We start from the raw sequence: 20,304 nt of genomic DNA on the forward strand, positions 1-20,304 counted from the left end.
CCTAATGGCTGGGTTCTATAGGTTTGTGCTCTGACATGTACTGTTAACTGTGGTACCTCATATAGACAGGTGTGTACCTTTTCAAATCATGTCCAATCAACTGAATTTACCACAGGTGGACTCCAACCAAGCAACATCTCAAGGATGATCAGTGGAAACAGGATGCGCCTATGCTCAATTTTCAGTGTCATGGCAAAAGCTGTCAATGCTTATGTGCATGTTATTCTTTTTCGGGGATTTTTTATATTTTTTTAAATATATATTTGCAATGATTACAAACAAACTTCTTTCACATTGTCATTATGGGGTATTGTTTGTAGAATTTTGAGGAAAGTAATGAATTTAATTTTGGAATAAGGCTGCAACATAACAAAATGTGGAAAACTGAATACTTTCAGGGAATTTATAGAAGATCGGGATGTATAAGATGTCTGTTCTGTGAACAAGACACAATGGAAGTAGCTTTAAATATTTATTATGTTTTTTTATGTAACTTTTGTCTAGTTTTATATTTATTGTACCAATTAATTATTTTATGATCTGTTATTTATATAAATTGTATCTAATGTTTAATTTGAATCTTTTATATCGGAATTTATTTTCTATTGCATTTTTAAAATTAATTCAGTCTTAATATTTTTTATTTTATTTTATTATTATTATTGTTATTATTATTATTATTATTCCAAAAGTTATAAAAGTGGAAAAAACTGATCTCTGTTCTGATTAAAACCTGCTGTCAGCTACTGCTGAAGAGCTCAGCGATCCATATTGAGCGGTGGTAGCTTAGTGGTTAAGGCACTGGACTTTGACTCTGAAGGTCATGAGGTCAAATACCAGCCTCTCCTGGGCCCCTGAGCAAGTCTCTTAACCCCAACGCTGATTAGATGAATTAATTAAATAAAATGTAAGTTGCTCTGTATTAGGGTGTCTGGAAAATGGCATACATGTATTTGTAAATATTAGTGGACTAAAACAAACATGTAAATGTGGTACAAAGAGCACAGGTGACAATAATATGTTGTTAGTTTGTATGGCAGAGACACCACACACACACACACACACACACACACACACACACACACACACACACACACACACACACACACACTACATTTGGTAAGCACTCGAAAGAATTGACAAAATCAGCAGTTTTTTTTTTCTGTACAACACAAACGTCAATGGGAAAAAAAAACAGAAAAACAGGTAAAGACCTTTGTAGAAACAGAAAAAAAGCCCATCAAAAACACACCTGGACCATGGAACTGTGAACTGCCATGTTTACCAGTAGAACCTACAGTTCAAATAACATTACTTTTGTAGGCAACAGGGATAATAGCCGAAGGATCATTTGGTCCATTTCTGAAGGTGAAAGACTGCGCAAAAGGGAAGATCTCTGCTACAAAGGTTACATATCTTTCTGTGATATAACACAGACAACAGTTATTTATTTTATTATGTTATTTATTACTCTGAAAATAGATGCTATTATGTGCTAAATTTTTTTGTTAGGCTTAACTAAGGTTATGACACATGGGGTCCTGGAACAGTCAAAGAGGAAGTTATAATCCAGGTTGAGAATTGTCACTCTCTCTCTTTCTCTCTCTTCTGCTCTATGTTTGTAAGCTTCTTCATCTCGCTCCTTTGTTAACTGTTCTGTCACAGCAGCAGCTCAAACATGCTTTTGTCCGTGGTCTGGAGGACTGTTGGCAAAGTCAGAACAACCTCTTTATCAGTGAGTCACTCCATCCACATCCTGCCCTCTCTTCACCTCTCCTCTCTGCTCTGCTATTACGACTCATTTGCCAGTCTGAGTTACCTGCAGATCTCTTGATGCATTGTGTATCTGTGGGAGTCTTGTTGTCCATCGCTGTTGAACATTTTATTATTTTCTGCATCTCACACCCACCCACAGTGTAGTGTTTTAAAAATGCATTCAGTGCTCACTGTAATGATTTATTGAATGTTGAATTAAATCTATCTATCTATCTATCTATCTATCTATCTATCTATCTATCTGTCTATCTGTCTATCTGTCTGTCTGTCTGTCTGTCTGTCTGTCTGTCTGTCTGTCTGTCTTTTTTCTATTGTTCTATTAGTGTATGACTACTGCAGCAGTGGAGATCTGTATACATCTTGGATGCTAATTGGCTACTTTAAAAAGAAGGAGGTTCAGGTGTTTGCTGCTGAACTTGGCAGTGCCTTAGGTCTCTCTCACACTCATATACACAACACACATATACACACACACACACACACACACACACACACACACACACACACACACACACACACACACATATCCACACACACATATCCACACACACACACACACACACACACACACACACACACACACACATGACACACCAGTTAGTCCCACAGCTTCAGAGTCCTCAGTTAAATTCTGACCTCAGGTTGCTGTTTGTGTGAAATCTGTTTGCATGCTCTCTTTCTTTAGTGTTTGCGTGGGATCCCTCCAGGTCCTCAGATTTCCCAGCATGCAGGTAGGCGGATAGCCTACACTCAATTGGCCCTAGAAAAGAATAAGTGTGCGAGTGTGTGTCTGCAGGTTGTGCTGCAATGGATTTTTGTCACATCCAGGGTGTATATTTTTGTCTCATACCCAGTGTTTCCAGACCAGGACCTGATCCTAACTATAAACTCAGAATATTATGTGTTCAGTATTCATAGCTGTAATAGCTATTCATTAAGTATTAATAGGTAAATAGTAATCAGTAAGTAGTCTTAATAACCCGACTTAAGACAGAGAGGCCTGGTTTCTGGTCATTTCAGTCCCATTCATTTACCTGAACAAGTTACATACAAAACAAGAATTTGGTAAACGTTAGCTGAGCATAGCCAGTTTTGCCAGGGTATGGATGCTTCTGTCCATAAACTTACACTAAAGGGGCAAAATAGTTTCTTTCTGCAGAAACTATTTTGGAACTAACTCAAGATAGATCAGGTAGCTCTGCCTCCACACATAGAACTTTTAGTTCTGCAGTGAGGAGTACTGGAATGTGACTGGGACATTGACAGCTACTGCAGGATCTAGATTTTCGATATCTATGGGTAAATTAGGCACGCGCACACACACACACACACACACACACACACACACACACACACACACAGTATCCATTCACGTCATGTTTCTGTGATTCAAGATTCTTATTGTCATATGTAGAGGAAACTGAAGAAAAACTCTGAAAAGAAAAATAATTAATCAAAGACGTAAGAAAACCAACAACAACACAAGACAAATTACATATACAGTGAGGAAAATAAGTATTTGAACACGCTGCTTTTTTTTTGTTGCAAGTTCTCCCACTTAGAAATCATGAAGGGGTCTGAAATTGTCATCGTAGGTGCATGTCCACTGTGAGAGACATAATCTAAAAAAAAAATCCAGAAATATGATTTTTTTTAACTATTTATTTGTATGATACAGCTGCAAATAAGTATTTGAACACCTGAGAAAGTCAATGTTAATATTTGGTACAGTAGCCTTTGTTTGCAATTACAGAGGTCAAACGTTTCCTGTAGTTTTTCACCAGGTTTGCACACACTGCAGGAGGGATTTTGGCCCACTCCTCCACACAGATCTTCTCTAGATCAGTCAGGTTTCTGGCCTGTCACTGAGAAACACGGAGTTTGAGCTCCCTCCAAAGATTCTCTATTGGGTTTAGGTCTGGAGACTGGCTAGGCCATGCTAGAACCTTGATATGCTTCTTACAGAGTCACTCCTTGGTTATCCTGGCTGTGTGCTTCGGGTCATTGTCATATTGGAAGACCCAACCTCGATCCATCTTCAATGCTCGAACTGAGGGAAGGAGGTTGTTCCCCAAAATCTCGCAATACATGGCCCCGGTCATCCTCTACTTAATACAGTGCAGTCGCCCTGTCCCATGTGCAGAAAAACACCCCAAAGCATGATGCTACCACCCCATGCTTCACAGTAGGGATGGTGTTCTTGGGATGGTACTCATCATTCCTCTTCCTCCAAACACGTTTAGTGGAATTATGACCCAAAAGTTCTATTTTGGTCTCATCTGACCACATGACTTTCTCCCATGACTCCTCTGGATCATCCAAATGGCCATTTGCAAATTTAAGACATGCCTGGACATGTGCTGGTTTAAGCAGGGGAACCTTCCGTGCCATGCATGATTTCAAACCATGACGTCTTAGTGTATTACCAACAGTAACCTTGGAAACGGTGGTCCCAGCTCTTTTCAGGTCATTGACCAGCTCCTCTAGTGTAGTTCTGGGCTGATTTCTTACCTTCCTTAGGATCATTGAAACCCCACGAGGTGAGATCTTGCATGGAGCCCCAGTCCGAGGGAGATTGACAGTCATGTTTAGCTTCTTCCATTTTCTAATGATTGATCCAACAGTGGACCTTTTTTCACCAAGCTGCTTGGCAATTTCCCCGTAGCCCTTTCCAGCCTTGTGGAGGTGTACAATTTTGTCTCTAGTGTCTTTGGACAGCTCTTTGGTCTTGGCCATGTTAGTAGTTGGTTTCTTACTGATTGTATGGGATGGACAGGTGTCTTTATGCAGCTAACGACCTCAAACAGGTGCATCTAATTTAGGATAATAAATGTAGTGGAGGTGGACATTTTAAAGGCAGACTAACAGGTCTTTGAGGGTCAGAATTCTAGCTGATAGACAGGTGTTCAAATACTTATTTGCAGCTGTATCATACAAATAAATAGTTTAAAAATCATATATTGTGATTTCTGGATATGTCTCTCACAGTGGACATGCACCTACGATGACAATTTCAGACCCCTCCATGATTTCTAAGTGGGAGAACTTGCAAAATAGCAGGGTGTTCAAATACTTATTTTCCTCACTGTACATGTATAAATGTACAAAGTTATAATAGTGCAAATGCCAGAAAAAGAGATGTGTGTATGTTTAAAGTCTTGCGTTATTTACAGAGGACAGTAAATCTGTACTGCTGTACAAGCTGCCCATTGACTACTCTAAACTATATCCAAGTTTCATTTCTATAGTATTGTCCCTTTTGTGAGATACTGTACCTAACGGTCATAGTTACTGTCTTATGATGTCATTGCGGCATGTGCACACAATGTGGAACCCCTCATCTGCCATTTAATAATACATTTACAGCATAGTAAATACAATAACTGTCTAGTTTGTAATAGTGAAATTGTTTGTCATTGGTTTCCTTTCCAGATGAAGAACATCCTTTTAAATGACCAAGGTACAGCTGTTTCTGCATCATACTATAAAGTTAGACGGAAATGTCAGAGAGTCACAGAGCAATAGTGACAACATGCAGTTAATAATATGTTAAACAAGAAGGATTTCTCTGTATATTGATCTGTAAAGTATAAACACACTCATACATTTGAACTTGATGTTGGGCAGTGACCACATATACTGTATTGCATTATTGAATTTATTTATCATCCACAAATGTCTTTAAATTGGATTCAAGTGGATTAAACTATCATTTTCTCTTCATTAAAAATCAGTTGATTATAAAGCAGTTTTAATCAGTGATACCAGGCTAGACATGTATTATGGGCTATTCTTATTTGTTCTAATGTGGCAAGATAGTCCTCACTGCAGAATGTCTGTTAGTCTAAGCCCAACTCTAATCATAACTCAGTCAAAGTCACTACGTTCATGACCTGACGTTCTGAAAATATTATAACGTTACTATAACATCATTATGTCACCACTGCGTGTCACTCTTACGTCATGGTGACAATGTATTTGTAGTTATTGTAATAAATAATAGCTTTAGTAAAGCATTTTGCCTAAGGATCATGTTCTCTCAATGCCATGGCTTGGGTTTGATTTTAGAGACTGAAAACCTATCCAGCCTCACCAGTGTTTTACAAGTCAGGGCACTCTTAATGCCGTTCCAAACCCCAGTTATAATGGATTATGTCGAGAAGTGCATCTGGGGTAAAACCTGTGTCAACAGACCTCTGATTTGCTGTTGTGACCCCTAACAGGCACATCCAAAGGAAATCCAGATAAGATCACATCAACTGCCATTAAAACCTTTGAATACAGTTGAATTTTTGCTTGCCACTCCAACTTGGTTTGAAATTTGTTATTTGTTATTTAAATGCGCTATACAAATAAACTTGACTTGACTTGACTTGACTTGAAATTTGGCTTTGAAAACTCAGGATATACCTGTTGTATATGTGTATTTGTATTATTCTGTCTTCTTCCTTGTTATAAAGACTTGTTATAAGCATATGTATGCTTATAGCATGTACCAAATACCAAGCATTACAATATGACATTAAAGCATTATGACTTGAACAAAAATGAAAAGCATGACACCTGTTAGCGGGTGAATATATTAGGCAGCAAGTGAACTTTTTGTCCTCAAAGTTGATGTGTTAGAAGCAGAAAGCAAAGAGTAAAATTGTGATGGATCAGCGCATCCGCAAAACTGCAGCTTTTGTGGAGTTTGCTGTGGTCAGTATCTATGAAAAGTGGTCCAAGGAAGGAACAGTGGTGAACCGCCGACAGGGTCATGAGAGGCCAAGGTTTATTGGTGCACGTGGAAAGCGAAGGCTGGCCATTCAGCAGACAAGCTTCCGTAGCTCAAAAAAGAGGTTATGGACCAGGGGTCCCTACAGCCATGCAGCAGACTGGTGGTCTCTAGGAAATCTGTTGTACAAATTGGCTGATGGAGAGGTAACATTTAAAAAAAATATTCTCATTTGAAATGAATAGGACTGCAGATGGTGTGATTGGATGCAATCACAGTTCAAACCCAATAGTTGATTTTGGAAATCAATATGGTTACAGTTCACACAAACTCACTCAAAGATTTAAATATATGTTTATAAACTGAATGGCTTTTACCATTGTACCCTTAATACTGATAAATAGACATTCCAACACATTCAAAAAGTAAATAATCGGTTAAGCGTAATTTCATTATGCTATGTATATTCCATCTAAAGAAATTATATAAAATGAACCTGCCTTGATTGTGTTATATGAACACCACACAGATTTGTGAGTGAAATGTCATTCGAATATTTCTATTCAATCGATTTACATTTTAATCAGTTAAAATGTTTGTTTTATGTTAGTCTAATGAAAATAATTTACATTTGGTTGACATTTTCTCTAACAATTTAGGACAACAAAATTCAAACTTGTTGTATAAACTTATAGGATTTGTCTGTTTAACTAATGCCAGGATTGTTAAATCAACTAATTTACTAAATTAACTATTTTATTTCAATTAGGGTTGTTTTCATTAGTAGTGCTAGTGAAATGAGATCAAATAAAGGGTGGAAATCTCGCCTTAAATATACAAACAAAATCAAACAATTTAAACGTTTTTCATGGAAATCTTATTTAAAGTTGTTAAATCTTATGTCATGCATCTCTTCAGTTATCATTATAGTCACTTGAGAAACCAAACCAACAACAGTTGCATGGTGCTCTAGATTGTTTTTTTTTAGTCTTAATTATAATTTTACTATTATATCTTTTGTGCTTTTGTGCTATTTATCTGGTGTTTTACCTTATGAACCTCCTCTATTTTTTTTTTTATTAGTGTTGTTTTTTGTGTTGGTTAGCATTTGTCTCAGTGCCCTTCCAAATACTATGTGGATCACATACTCAAAGTGAGCAAACCTCTCATTTTGCCTTTAGTTCCCACTTCCTTCAGAGTCAGACTACAGTGGCATGCTGACCAAAGTCACTGAGCATCTTCATAAAAATGCCTCTGAACTTCAGTCCTGCACTGGCTCTGCTGCTTACTGAGGTATGCAGTGTCTACAGCTTTGCCCTTTGCCTGAAGGCAAACACAGCTGTTGCAACCTCTCACACTTTCTTTGTGTTTTCTGGATGCAGCTCCTGTGCAGGACTCCTGTGCGTCAAATGCGCTGTCTGGTACTCTGTGAGTCAGAGGTTTTTAATGGCATCTCCTTTGACTCTCGGGTGCTGATGATGTTTCCCATTCAACCAGTCATTGAGCTCAGGGATCACCCTAACCGGCCTGAAAAATCTATGAGGGAATCCACTTACAAGCAGCTGCAGAGCTTCGAATGTGAACTCTTTGACCCTTGTTTCTATCCCTGACCAGGAATAAATGTTCTCACGTTCAATACTCTCAACCATTTCTAGACAAGAACCAAAGATAAGGACATTCTATATATGAACTATACAAATGTATATATGTGACTAAACATGGCTATAGTGCTTCTGTCATGCTCTTATGTCAGTACAGTAAAAAGTGAAGGAAGAAATCGAATTAAGTTGCATATAAACAGATATTTAGTCTGTCCTTCGAGTATATTTCTAAATGTTTCCTTTTAGTAATCTGTAATTTTTCAGTTGAAACTGCTGTAGATCTGTACTAAATGGAAATGGTAGACTTATTCACATGTGGGATTTTGCTAGAAATTATTTCAATACAAACGATTGTATGAATGATACCAGCTAACTTTTAGACCTTGGTATGACCTATTTGTGAGAGCAAAGACAAACCCAAATGGGAGCAACCTTAATAGGGCAGAAAATTGAAGACCAGATAAAGCATCATTATTAATGTTTTTAATTAGGTATCAGAAAAAAAAACTTAAAGCCCCTGTGGAGTAGTCTAAATATAACATTATCTCTTTGTGGGTCTCCCAGGGGGCCCATCCCAGACCCCATCTACAGAACAACGTGTGTCATTTCCTGCATGTAAAGAGTAACACTGGACAATCCACCAATCAGGTTCAGCAGCTGGTCATAAACCTGGTTCTTAAACTAAACTCTCAGAGAGGTTTTCCTGGCCTCTGTCACCTCCAGCTCACTCATTTGGCCTCTGTCACCTCCTGCTTTACATCCAAGTTTCTGTAAAGCTACTTTGTGACAATGTCTGTTTTTAAATGCATTATACACATATTTAATTCAATTCAATTCATTTTTATTTGTATAGCGCTTTTAACAATGAACATTGTCTCAAAGCAGCTTTACACAGATAATGCGGTGATTAAAAATGAATATGTTCTTTATGAGTAAGTTTGTCCCTGATGAGCAAGCCAGTGGCGACTGGCGACTGTGGCAAGGAAAAACTCCCCGAGATGGCATAAGGAAGAAACCTTGAGAGGAACCAGACTCAAGAGGGAACCCATCCTCATCTGGGTTACACCGAATGTCCATTTGTGGCGGGTATACAATGTTGCGGGGTGCAGTGATGATGATCAAAAGCGAAATGTATTTCTGAGTCAGTGTAGGAGACTGTTGACATCAACTACAGTCCAATCCAGGCAGGCCTGGATGAAGTGGGAAGATCCACGGGGGGGAGAGGGGCAGGAACAGTGGTCGCATATCAAACTAATATACATGAAAGTCTCCACATGCAGGGAAATGTAGCACTTCTTTAGCAAAAATCTTTTAACAAATATTTTTTTCATTTTGCTTTTGACAAAACAAGGTCATGGAAAAGATGAAACATTATTTAAAGGAACGCATTTTTAAAAGCAATTGCTTGCATATCACCTGATATGTTAACACAGTTAACACAAGTTCATCATGAGGAGGAGAGACAACTCTGGAAATGATAATCTTGTAGAGGATGTAAATAAAGTTCTGTTTTGCTGAAACAAGTGTTAATTTCCCTTTTATTTGGCAAACTTTTGGGACAACCTGCGTGTGTATATATACTGTATTTATTGACACCTTCCTTATGCTCCCCACAGGTGGATTGCTCAAACCTGAATATTGGTCAATGAGAAATACAGTACTCCGACATTTGGGCCACCTCACAGCCTCTCTGGCAGTTGTCCTTGAAAACTGGATCACAGAGTTGTTGGGAAAAAAAAGAAAATCACATGGAAATGTCATTGTGGCTTTGGGACTTAAATGCCTAGAGAATTTCAAAATTCGCTCAAAGTAAGTTTAGTCTAGTTAGACCAGGCATGTCTGATCTGATAGGCAAAGGTCTGGAGGTTTGTATTTAAGCCAAGCAGGAGCCACATCTCTTTTTATGTGTTTAATCAGTTGAACTTCAATTCAATCAGCAATTAGTTCTGTTGGTCTGAAATATTATCCTGTAGTGAAACCTACTGTTTGGGGGATAAAAGAATGCAACACTGTCCTGCATAGACTTTTTCAGGACTTATCATTTATTGCATTTATGGCATTTGGCAGACGTCCTTATACAGAGTGTCTTACAACTGAGCAGGGGAGGGTCAAGGGACTTGCTCAAGGGCCCCGCAGTGGCAGTTTGTTGGTAGGATTTGAACTTGTGACCTTCCGATACAAAGTCCAATGCCTTAACCACTGAGCTATCACCTTCCCCGCTTGTCCTCTTACTCTTGTCGATTCTCTTTTAGATTTCAGTGTTTAGCATCCAACTTGTTTACTTGTTTAAGATTAATTTAACACATACTTATTATTGCCACTTTAGCTATGTGATTGTTGTTAAAATAACAGATTCCCAGAAAAGATTTAAAGCAGGTTAGAGGTGGAGCTGTGCCCCTCCATGGCCTTTACACAAAAACACTTAATGAGGGCATGTCATTATGCTCCGCCCTACAATTTTCCAGCCTCCTCCGAGACACCACCATAAAGAACTGGGACAATGTTGCTGTCACAAAAAGAGCTTCTCATTTCATTCCTGATCACATCTGTGCAGTCAGCCTGAGCTTCCGCATCTCTTCTTGGACTGGGTGAGCAACTTCTTTTGAAGTATGCCGTTATTGTTCTTTAACAATAGTTGTGTGTCAGTCACTTGTGATGATGTAAGACTCTGGGTCATTAAAGAGTGTAAGATTCAGGAATACTTCTTTGTAATGGCTTATTTACACTGTTCTCAGGTTGTGATTCCTCAGTAAGATGACCCACCAGTTTCCGACCCTCACCACGGAGCAGAAGAAGGAGTTACATGAGATTGCTCTGCGCATCGTGGCTCCTGGGAAAGGCATTCTGGCAGCTGATGAATCAGTGGGTACGAGCAAACGCTTTTAATTTATATTTCTGGTAACTAACATGACGTGATATTTTTTGTGAAGCGGGTTTAGTGGTACCACTTGTGGATTATGAAAGTCTCTCTTGATGTTTTATTATGTTATTTAAAACTAAAAAAAAAAAAAGATGAGAGTGTTCTATGTCAACTTTTTTTATATTTTTGGTTTCTTTTAATGCTACCAAATGGAAAAAAAAAACGTTATTCTTTGTTGTCTAGGTTGTCTCTCTCTCTTAACATGAGACAAAAAGATTTTTAAACCTCTCGCCACTGGAAGACCTTCAAACCAATGACACTTAAGACTCTTTACAGAAAACTTCACCAAAATATGAATGTCTTTTTAAACAAAACATTAAAAACATTTTTTATCATTGGTCCTACATTATTTCATAGGTCTACCATACCATGTAAATGCTCAGACCACAGAAACAATCCCCTATTACGCATGATCTGGCGTCTCAACCAGGGTGTATTCCAGCCTCACATCCAGTATTCCCAGGATTTGCTCTGGCTCCATTGTGTTCCTGATCAAAGTCAGTTTCTGAAGAATGAAATACATGAAATATATCCGGAGTTACTTTCAGAACTTCTAGAAAATGAATGAACTCAATATTTGTGACACTTCTTGACTCTGTGTGTATTGTTTAACAAACAGGCAGCATGGGAAAGCGTCTGACTCAAATAGGAGTGGAGAACACAGAGGAAAATCGTCGCCAGTACCGTCAAGTCCTCTTCAGCGCTGATGATCGCATTGACAACTGTATCGGCGGAGTCATTTTTTTTCATGAAACCCTTTACCAGACTTCTGATGACGGCGTTCCCTTTGTTAAAATGATCAAAAACAAAGGGATCACTATTGGAGTTAAGGTATGTGCTGTGGTATTAGAAGTCTGTTTGAAATTACTGTAGGAAGCACTTTAAGTTTAATTAGTGTGTGAATACTAAAGAATGCTGGCTACATGTGGGAGATTGATAACCATTTAATGTCTTCAAATATTCAAGATGCACTAGATAAACTATCTTTTTATATTTTTTCCAAAGGTTGACAAAGGAGTTGTTCCCCTGCCAGGAACTAATGGAGAAACCACTACACAAGGTGACATTTTAGACATTATCATCTAAAGAAGTGGTTACTGTTTGAATGTTTTGTCTTGATTCAGTTGGTAATTTTAACTCTGTGACTACAATTGTAAATTGATGCTTGTTTCAGGACTGGATGGTCTATCAGAAAGGTGTGCTCAGTACAAGAAGGATGGCGCGGATTTTGCCAAGTGGCGCTGCGTGATGAAGATCAGTGACACGGCGCCGTCTCAGCTGTGTATCACAGAAAATGCAAAAGTCCTCGCACGCTATGCTACTATCTGCCAGCAGGTACAATGTCAATCCTAACACCGTTGGATTTGTTTTAGTTTTACAAAATGAAGATGTGTGACTAATTTTTTTTCCAGCACGGGATTGTACCCATAGTGGAACCTGAGATCCTACCCGATGGGGATCATGACCTTAAACGCTGCCAGTTTGTCACAGAGAGGGTTAGTCATGTTAATGCAGCTTTCCTGTACTGTATATAACTGAAGATGATTAAGGTTTAAGAAATATCAAGTCTGTGTAAAAAGCTCAGTGTTTGTGCTCCAGGTTTTAGCAGCAGTATACAAGGCCATGTTTGATCATCATGTTTATCTGGAGGGAACCCTGCTCAAGCCCAACATGGTGACCCCTGGACATGGCTGTCCGACCAAATACAGTGCCGAGGAGGTTGCCATGGCCACCATCACTGCTCTACGACGCACCGTACCTCCTGCAGTCACTGGTTGCGTTGATTATGTCACTGACAATCATAATTACATGTCTCGTGTATCCTTTACACAATGTAGATTTTTCTATACTTGTTGGGCTTCAGATTCATGGCGCTGTTATATGAGGCTTTTTTAAAGTTCAAAATACAACTTCAGAAATTTCTGCTTTCAGGAATAACCTTCCTCTCTGGAGGTCAGAGTGAAGAAGAGGCCTCTGTCCACTTAAATGCCATCAATAACTGCCCACTGGTAAAGCCCTGGGCATTGACCTTTTCTTTTGGTCGAGCGCTGCAGGCTTCTGCACTGAAGACCTGGCGTGGTCACAAAGAAAACCAAAATGCTGCCACTGAGGAGTTTATCAAACGTGCTGAGGCAAGTTTTCCATTCTGTCTTATAATTAGCTTATTAATATGGATGCTTCCATAGACAGATAAAGTTTTTATTAATTGGACTGTGGTAAACTTTTTTTTACTTACTTTTGAACAAATAAATATCAAATAGTTTTCTATAAATCTTTATTGTCTATAAATCTCACATTTTATAAAAAAAAATACTGTCAGTAATTGTAAACCATTTAATATTTATTGTTTAAAGCACATAAAAGAGTGACAAAGCAACAGGAACAAAAGTCCAATATTATAAGCTAAAGACCAACTATTATTATAATGATACCTGATGGACTCTTCCTTCTTTAATTTACATTTACATTTGCAGCATTTAGCAGACGCCAGAGTGAAGTAAAAAAAGTGCTATGAGTCTCTAGCAATGAATAAATCCACACTGGTACACTAGGTAACAAACTTAAGATAAATCTACAACTCTTGATTTTTACAAAGCAAACTTGGAAAGTGCTAATTTAAGTGTTTCAGGAAGAGGTAGGTCTTCACCCGTTGCTTAAAGATAGTCAGGGACTCTGCTGTTTGGACATCTAGGGGAAGTTTATTCCACCACCTCGGTGCCAGAACAGAGAAGAACCTTAAAGTATACTTACCTCTGATTCTGAGAGAAGGTGGTACCAGTCGAGCAGTGCTGGAGGATCTCAGACAGCGTGGTGCAGTGCGAGGTGTGATGAGGTCTCTGAGGAAAGACGGTGCTGGTCCGTTTTTGTCCTTGTAGGCAAACATCAGTGTTTTGAATCTGGTACATGCAGCTACGGGAAGCCAATGGAGGGAGTGCAGCAGTGGGGTGGGGTGGGAGAACTTGGGCAGAACTCGTGCAGCTGAGGAAGCTCCATTAAATACCTTTACATGGTGATTTACCCATACCTATTGTGATAATTAGTTAGATAAGTATTATTAAGCAGGTGTATAATGTATATTATATGTATATTAAGTTTTAATGCTAATATTGCCACTTTGATGCTGATTAATATCTGTTGCTTCTGCAACTAAACAAATTGATGCTACAGAACAGATGTGAAATGATGAACTGTTGTAAAAACTATCTCACTAAACTCAACTTCCTTGTGCTTGTTTTCAGATCAATAGCCTGGCATCCCAGGGGAAGTATTCTGGTGGAGGGGACAGCAGTGGAGCTACTGGTCTTTTCCACTACCTGTCGAGCTATGCATACTGAAACGCTGCATTTATCATAATCTCATCAAATACAGCTGATTTCACTGCCAATATTGTAGAAATGACTGTACAACTACAAGCTGCAACTACATCTTTAGGTTGAATATATAGCTGTGTGAACTAAATCAGTATTCAAGCTGTTAAAATTAATTTAAACACTGTTCAGAAACCTTCTAAACAATCATGCATGCAATCTTATAACAATAAATGTGATCAACACAATCAACACAGTTCGGGTTACAGTTTCTGTTGTGTAGTGCTTGATGAATATGTGATTTCGATGTCTATGTGAATTGGATAGAAATATGCTTATTTACACTTTGTACATGTGTGTTGTGTATTTTTGGTGATTGTTTGTCATATTTTGTGTGACAAAACAAACACATAACACTTAAGGCACAATAAATTTTGAAAATATTACATGTCTGCCTCATCTAACTCTGTCTCATCAATAAAGTTGTATATGAGTATGTATATTCTATTAAATACTAATGACACTATTGAGCAGGTCATAAAGACATACTACATGATAATTGATATTCTTTACTATCAATTGCCTGCTCTGTTATCTCATTCATCAAATCAAATATATATTGTTAGCTTTATATTCCTCCATTTCAGTCTTCTTCTGTAGCTGGAACCTGGGAAGTTAAAATCTCTATCTTATATATTTAGAACTGGAGAGGTCACAGGAGCCAGACCATCAATAGTGAGTTCTTCTGCTAGGTTTTAAAGTGTCTGCAGGAGGACATTCCACGACCGGATCTGTGGATCGCTAGTCTCGAAACCTTTTGATACCACCTCATATTATAATTATTTGGAATGGAGAAAGGAGTGTGCTGGTACAGATCTTTAAGAAACAGGGAGATGTGCAGACCTACAGGGGAATAAAGTTAATCAGTCATGCCATGAAGTTATTGGAAAGAGTAGTGGAAGCCAGGCTGAGAGAAGAGGTGACCATCTGTGAGCAGCAGTATGGTTTTGTGCTGAGGAAGAGCACCACAGATGCATTATTTGCTTTGAGAATGTTAATGGAAAAGTATAGAGAAGGTCAGAAGGAGTTGCATTTTATGTTTGTGGATTTAGAGAAAGTGTACCACAGGGTGCTGAGAGAGGAATTGTGGTACTGTATGAGGAAGTCAGGTGTGTCAGAAACGTATGTGAGGGTGATGCAGGACATGTATGAGGACAGTGTGACAGCAGTCTGCAGTAGGAACGACAGACTTATTCAAGGTGGAGGTTGGAGGCGGGTCTGAGCTCTTTCCTGTTTGCAGTGGTGATGGACAGGTTGACGGACGAGGTCAGACAGGAGTCTCCATGGACTATGATGTTTGCGGATGATATTGTGATTTGTGGTGAGAGTAGGGAGCAGGTTGAGAAGAGCCTGGAGAGGTGCAGGTACACGCTGGAGAAGAGGTGGAGAAGGTGGAGGAGTTCAGGTACCTGGGGTCAACAGTACAAAGTAATGGAGAGTGTGTTAGATAAGTGAAAAAAAGTGTGCAGGCAGGGTGGAGTGGGTGGAGAAGAGTGAAATGAGTGATTTGTGATAGAAGGGTATCTGCAAGAGTGAAAGGGAAAGTTTATAGGACTGTGGTGAGACCTGCAATGTTGTATGGTTTAGAGACAGTGGCATTGAGTAATAGACAGGAAGTGGAGCTGGAGGTGGCAGAGCTGAAGATGTTGAGGTTTTTGTTGGGAGTGAGGATAATGGACAGGATTAGAAATGAGTTTATTAGAGGGACAGCGCATGTAGGACGTTTTGGAGACAAAGCGAGGGGAGGCGAGATTGAGATGGTTTGGACATGTGCAGAGGAGGGACATGGCGTATATCGGTAGAAGAATGTTGAGGATGGAGCCGCCAGGAAGGAGGAAAAGAGGAAGACCAAGGAGGAGGTTTATGGATGTGCTGAGGGAAGACATGCAGGTAGCTGGTGTGACAGATTTAGAGGACGGGGGTATGGAGACGGATGATCCGCTGTGACGACCCCTAATGGGAGAAGCCGAAAGAAGAAGAAGATAAAAGTTATAAAAAATAATTAAGGTGTGTTATGAAATATCCTTATATCTTTTATATTGTGATCTCTAGGATTGCAACAATAAGATTAAAAAGTTGTTTACTCATATAAAGGAGAAATAAATATAAATAATTTTGAATTAATAGAAATAAACAGTGAGAAAACAAAAAGTTTAACGTGCTCACATAGCAATGTATTAGCATTTACGAAACAAAAGGGAAAAGATAAGAATGAAAGAAGTATTTCGTCTCGCGGATGCAGCCGGATTCGACAATTGATAAGCATGATGATGCGTGATGCGGCTGAGTTTCCGGGATTCATCCGCTCCACGCTCGGCGCGGTTAATGGAAAGGAAGTGAAGGCGCGAGCGCACAGTGCAGGCGGGAGGCGCCACGCGCTTATTGTCTGCAGCTCACAGGGGAAACTGAACCACATCGCCGCCGCCGGTTACTTCTGGTGTGTGGGTTTTTTTTTGGGTCGTTTTGTTTGCTGTTTTTGTGCTGCATGTGTGTGTTAAGTGACTGATTCGCGTTTGGTTGACTGCAGTGTGTATATTCTCATTTCCAGCACGCTTCTTTTCTACCATGTCTGGAGTCATCCGAGGCCCTGCTGGTAGCAATGACTGCCGGATTTATGTGGGAAACCTTCCGCCTGATATCCGCACCAAAGACGTCGAGGATGTGTTCTACAAATACGGAGCGATCAGAGATATCGACCTGAAGAACCGACGCGGAGGGCCACCGTTCGCCTTTGTCGAGTTTGAAGACCCCAGGTGTGTGTGTGAGAGAGAGATTAGCATAGCATGGTGTAACGGTCCTGCGACCGTCTGGTCTGTTCTTAATCCCTCATTCAGATGCATTCATTATTTAGGTTAGAATATTTACAGACTTCTTTTGTAATGTTTTTGACTTTGCATAAAAACTTTTGGGCTGCAGCTTGTTATTGTGTTGAAGTCTTCAGGCCGTTCGGCGGCTAATGATGGCGTCACGCAGCTAGCATATAGTGTGGTGTGGTGGTGTGCACTCCTGCTGGGGGTTAGAGTTAAAATTGTGCATATTGGAGTATTTTAGTTACTTAGAACATGTTTTCTTAAACCACGTTTGCAAAGTTGTTAAACAGATTGTGTGTGTAAAGTTTGGTAACTATGGTGTGTTTGGTGCGTAAGCTAATGCTCTAGCAAAGTGTGTCTTCAATTAGAAGTGTACTACTGGTTTGTATGTATTTCTTCTTTCACTTCCGGCTTCTCCCGTTAGGGGTCGCCACAGCGGATCATCCGTCTCCATACCCCCCTGTCCTCTACATCTGCCTCTATCAAACCAACTACCTTCATGTCTTCCCTCACCACATCCATAAACCTCCTCTTTCCTGGTGGCTCCATCCTCAGCATTCTCCTGCTGATATACCCCATGTCCCTCCTCTGCACATGTCCAAACCTTCTCAATCTCGCCTCCCTCACATTGTCTCCAAAACACATGTATACACCAGTAGTGTCTGTATAAATGAAGTAACATATGTGTAAAAATCTGTTGCCAGCACTTAATAAAACGATCATGCCCTGTGTTTTCCTCCTCAGAGATGCAGAGGATGCTGTTTGTGCTCGGGATGGATATGACTATGACGGCTATCGGCTTCGAGTGGAGTTTCCTAGAAGCGGTCGTGGTATGGGGAGAGGGGGCTTTGGTGGAGCTCCGAGAGGCCGCTATGGACCTCCATCCAGGCGATCTGAATATAGAGTCATTGTTTCAGGTCAGTTTAACCACTAAACACCAAAGCATCTGAGAGTACTTTGTCTTGTTGGCCTTCGGACTTGTTTTTTTCCTGTGTTATATGAAGTATTAGACTGATAGCGCGTGCGTGCACAATGCCAGGCACGCCATGAGTTAAGCATATCGGGTTTGTTAACTGCAGGTTTACCACCGAGCGGCAGTTGGCAGGATCTGAAGGATCACATGCGTGAAGCAGGCGATGTATGTTATGCTGACGTTTTCCGAGATGGGACCGGTGTGGTGGAGTTTGTGCGCAAAGAAGACATGACCTACGCTGTCCGAAAACTGGATAACACTAAATTCCGATCACATGAGGTAGGTTTGGGTTTAGTTCGGGATGTTCTGGCTGTATTATGTTTTTTTTTTTTTTTTTTTTTATAAATCTGGGGTGGATCTATATTTCAGGTCCTCCATCATCTTTCTAATATTATCTGGTAGGCAGTTCGGGACAACATAAATAAAATGGGAGTAAATTGGAAGTTGTGGTCAGTGTAAACTCATTTGTTTGCTGAACATAACTGCTTTATTGTGATTTTGTGTACATTAGGTTTTTTTTTAGTTTGTGTAGTGGAAATTAGAATTACCTAACCAAAATAAACTTTGGGAATGGGCCTCGTTTGTTATTCTTTTAGAAGCAGTCTGGAGTGTTTAAGCCCACCAACACTACTCCTGTTAAAACTTTATTGTACAATATTTGTTAAGGAAATGATAAATAATGGGTAAGTAATTAGTGGTCAGGTTGTTCTGTTACTGTTTATTTAGAATTGTTTTTCCTTCTGTTTTATTTTGTTATTAGGGGGAAACCTCATATATCCGTGTGAAAGTGGACGGCCCACGCAGTCCAAGCTATGGAAGATCGAGGTCTCGAAGCCGCAGTCGCAGCAGAAGTCGCAGTCGCAGTAACGAGCGTAGCCGCAGCTACTCGCCTCGGCGTGGCCGAAATTCCCCACAGTACTCCCCTCGGCACAGCCGCTCTCGCTCCCGCTCATAAGCCTTCCATTCACCACCGCTGTGGTGCTTTGGGTTTGAGTTTCCCTTCCCCTGTTTTTGGTGAAGCTGTTGAGTTAGTTTTTGTTTTTACACCCCTCCTTTTTTAAAAATTTTAGTTTGTGTCTTCCTTATTTTTACCGATCGTCCTCTACACCCCCCCCCCTCCTGTCCTCGACCCACACTTCTTTAACCATCGACACCCATTTATTTTTTTACGATGCTTTTTAAAGGACTATGTCGACCCCCGTCACATTCTCACCTTTCCTTTGTCCTCTTTTGAATACAAGACGGAACTCTCATTGACCAAACAAAGAGTTGTTCAATGCCTCTGAATATTTTTGTAAATGCCATCTGTCGTTCATGAGTGAGCTCACGTGTGTTCTACCCTTTTGTCTTCCTGTAGTCATTTGTCAAGAAGGATGATCTGATACGTTGTAATAAAGAATTGCTGAATCATTCGAGTTATAGGTTTAAAATGCATATAACCAGTCAGGTCTCTGTTTCTTTACCAGCAAATCAGAGGGAAATGGTGCTTCCTCTGGTGCAAAGTATTGTTGTTGTTTTTTTTTGTATTATTAACTGAATTTCATGTTATTCTATACTTTTACATCCAATCTGATGTCAGGCTGCTTAATCAAGGTAGACATTCACTCTAAGGCCATAATGAGGTTTGTGTATAGAGGACATGGATGCTTATCTCAATAAATCTCATTTTCATTGTGATGTCCATTATAGAACTCTGACCTTTTCCTGCTTTTTGCTGAGGCTCCTTGGGATCAGTTCATAATGAAGATGAAGGATTAGGGAGTGCTGATACATGGAACAGAACCAATTCCTCCAGGATATATATATGTACACATGTATATGATTTTTTTTCTTAGTTTCTCTAAATTCTGATTGGCTCCTTTTTCCACATTGGGGTCTGGTGGTTTTCTCTCTTGCACACGTTAAGGAGGAGACTGCAGTCATGTGGGATGGAGGCAGCAGGAGCATGCTGGTAAACAGTGGGAGGTGTGTTTAGTGGTGATCCTCATGCAATTGTAGATGGTCAGTTGTCCTTTAATGGACTGTAGTAGATGCTTTTACATCGTTTAGCATTTCATTTATTTTTTAAGTATTTTTAGAGAACAAAATTTCAATAATAAAAATATTTGATGAACAATGAGTGGCTCCTTTTATTCTAAT

The 20,304-nt window shown here is 39.6% G+C and overlaps 2 protein-coding genes and 1 pseudogene across 3 annotated transcripts; all 3 read left to right on the top strand.

The window, feature by feature from the left end:
- Positions 1-452: 452 nt before the first annotated feature.
- LOC310730017 (ribosomal protein S6 kinase-related protein-like) lies at positions 453-8,103 on the top strand (annotated as a pseudogene). Its single transcript has 7 exons — positions 453-458; positions 1,666-1,735; positions 2,100-2,207; positions 2,484-2,572; positions 6,532-6,699; positions 7,675-7,786; positions 7,876-8,103. The product of its transcript is annotated as a ribosomal protein S6 kinase-related protein-like (transcript).
- Positions 8,104-10,635: 2,532 nt separating this feature from the next.
- On the top strand, positions 10,636-14,725 carry LOC310730153 (fructose-bisphosphate aldolase C-A). Its single transcript, XM_083548974.1, has 9 exons — positions 10,636-10,682; positions 10,830-10,960; positions 11,634-11,845; positions 12,020-12,074; positions 12,189-12,349; positions 12,427-12,510; positions 12,614-12,788; positions 12,947-13,146; positions 14,254-14,725. The coding sequence occupies exons 2-9, from the start codon at positions 10,849-10,851 to the stop codon at positions 14,347-14,349; spliced, it is 1,095 nt and encodes a 364-aa protein (XP_083405100.1). The 5' UTR covers positions 10,636-10,682; positions 10,830-10,848; the 3' UTR covers positions 14,350-14,725.
- Positions 14,726-16,661: 1,936 nt separating this feature from the next.
- On the top strand, positions 16,662-20,267 carry srsf1a (serine and arginine rich splicing factor 1a). The gene is made up of 5 exons (XM_083548959.1): positions 16,662-16,819; positions 16,931-17,135; positions 17,937-18,109; positions 18,272-18,444; positions 18,926-20,267. The coding sequence occupies exons 2-5, from the start codon at positions 16,948-16,950 to the stop codon at positions 19,118-19,120; spliced, it is 729 nt and encodes a 242-aa protein (XP_083405085.1). The 5' UTR covers positions 16,662-16,819; positions 16,931-16,947; the 3' UTR covers positions 19,121-20,267.
- The last annotated feature ends 37 nt before the right edge of the window (positions 20,268-20,304 follow it).

Source organism: Silurus aristotelis (assembly GCF_946808225.1).
Source record: "Silurus aristotelis genome assembly, chromosome: 8".
NCBI classification, from domain to species: domain Eukaryota; kingdom Metazoa; phylum Chordata; class Actinopteri; order Siluriformes; family Siluridae; genus Silurus; species Silurus aristotelis.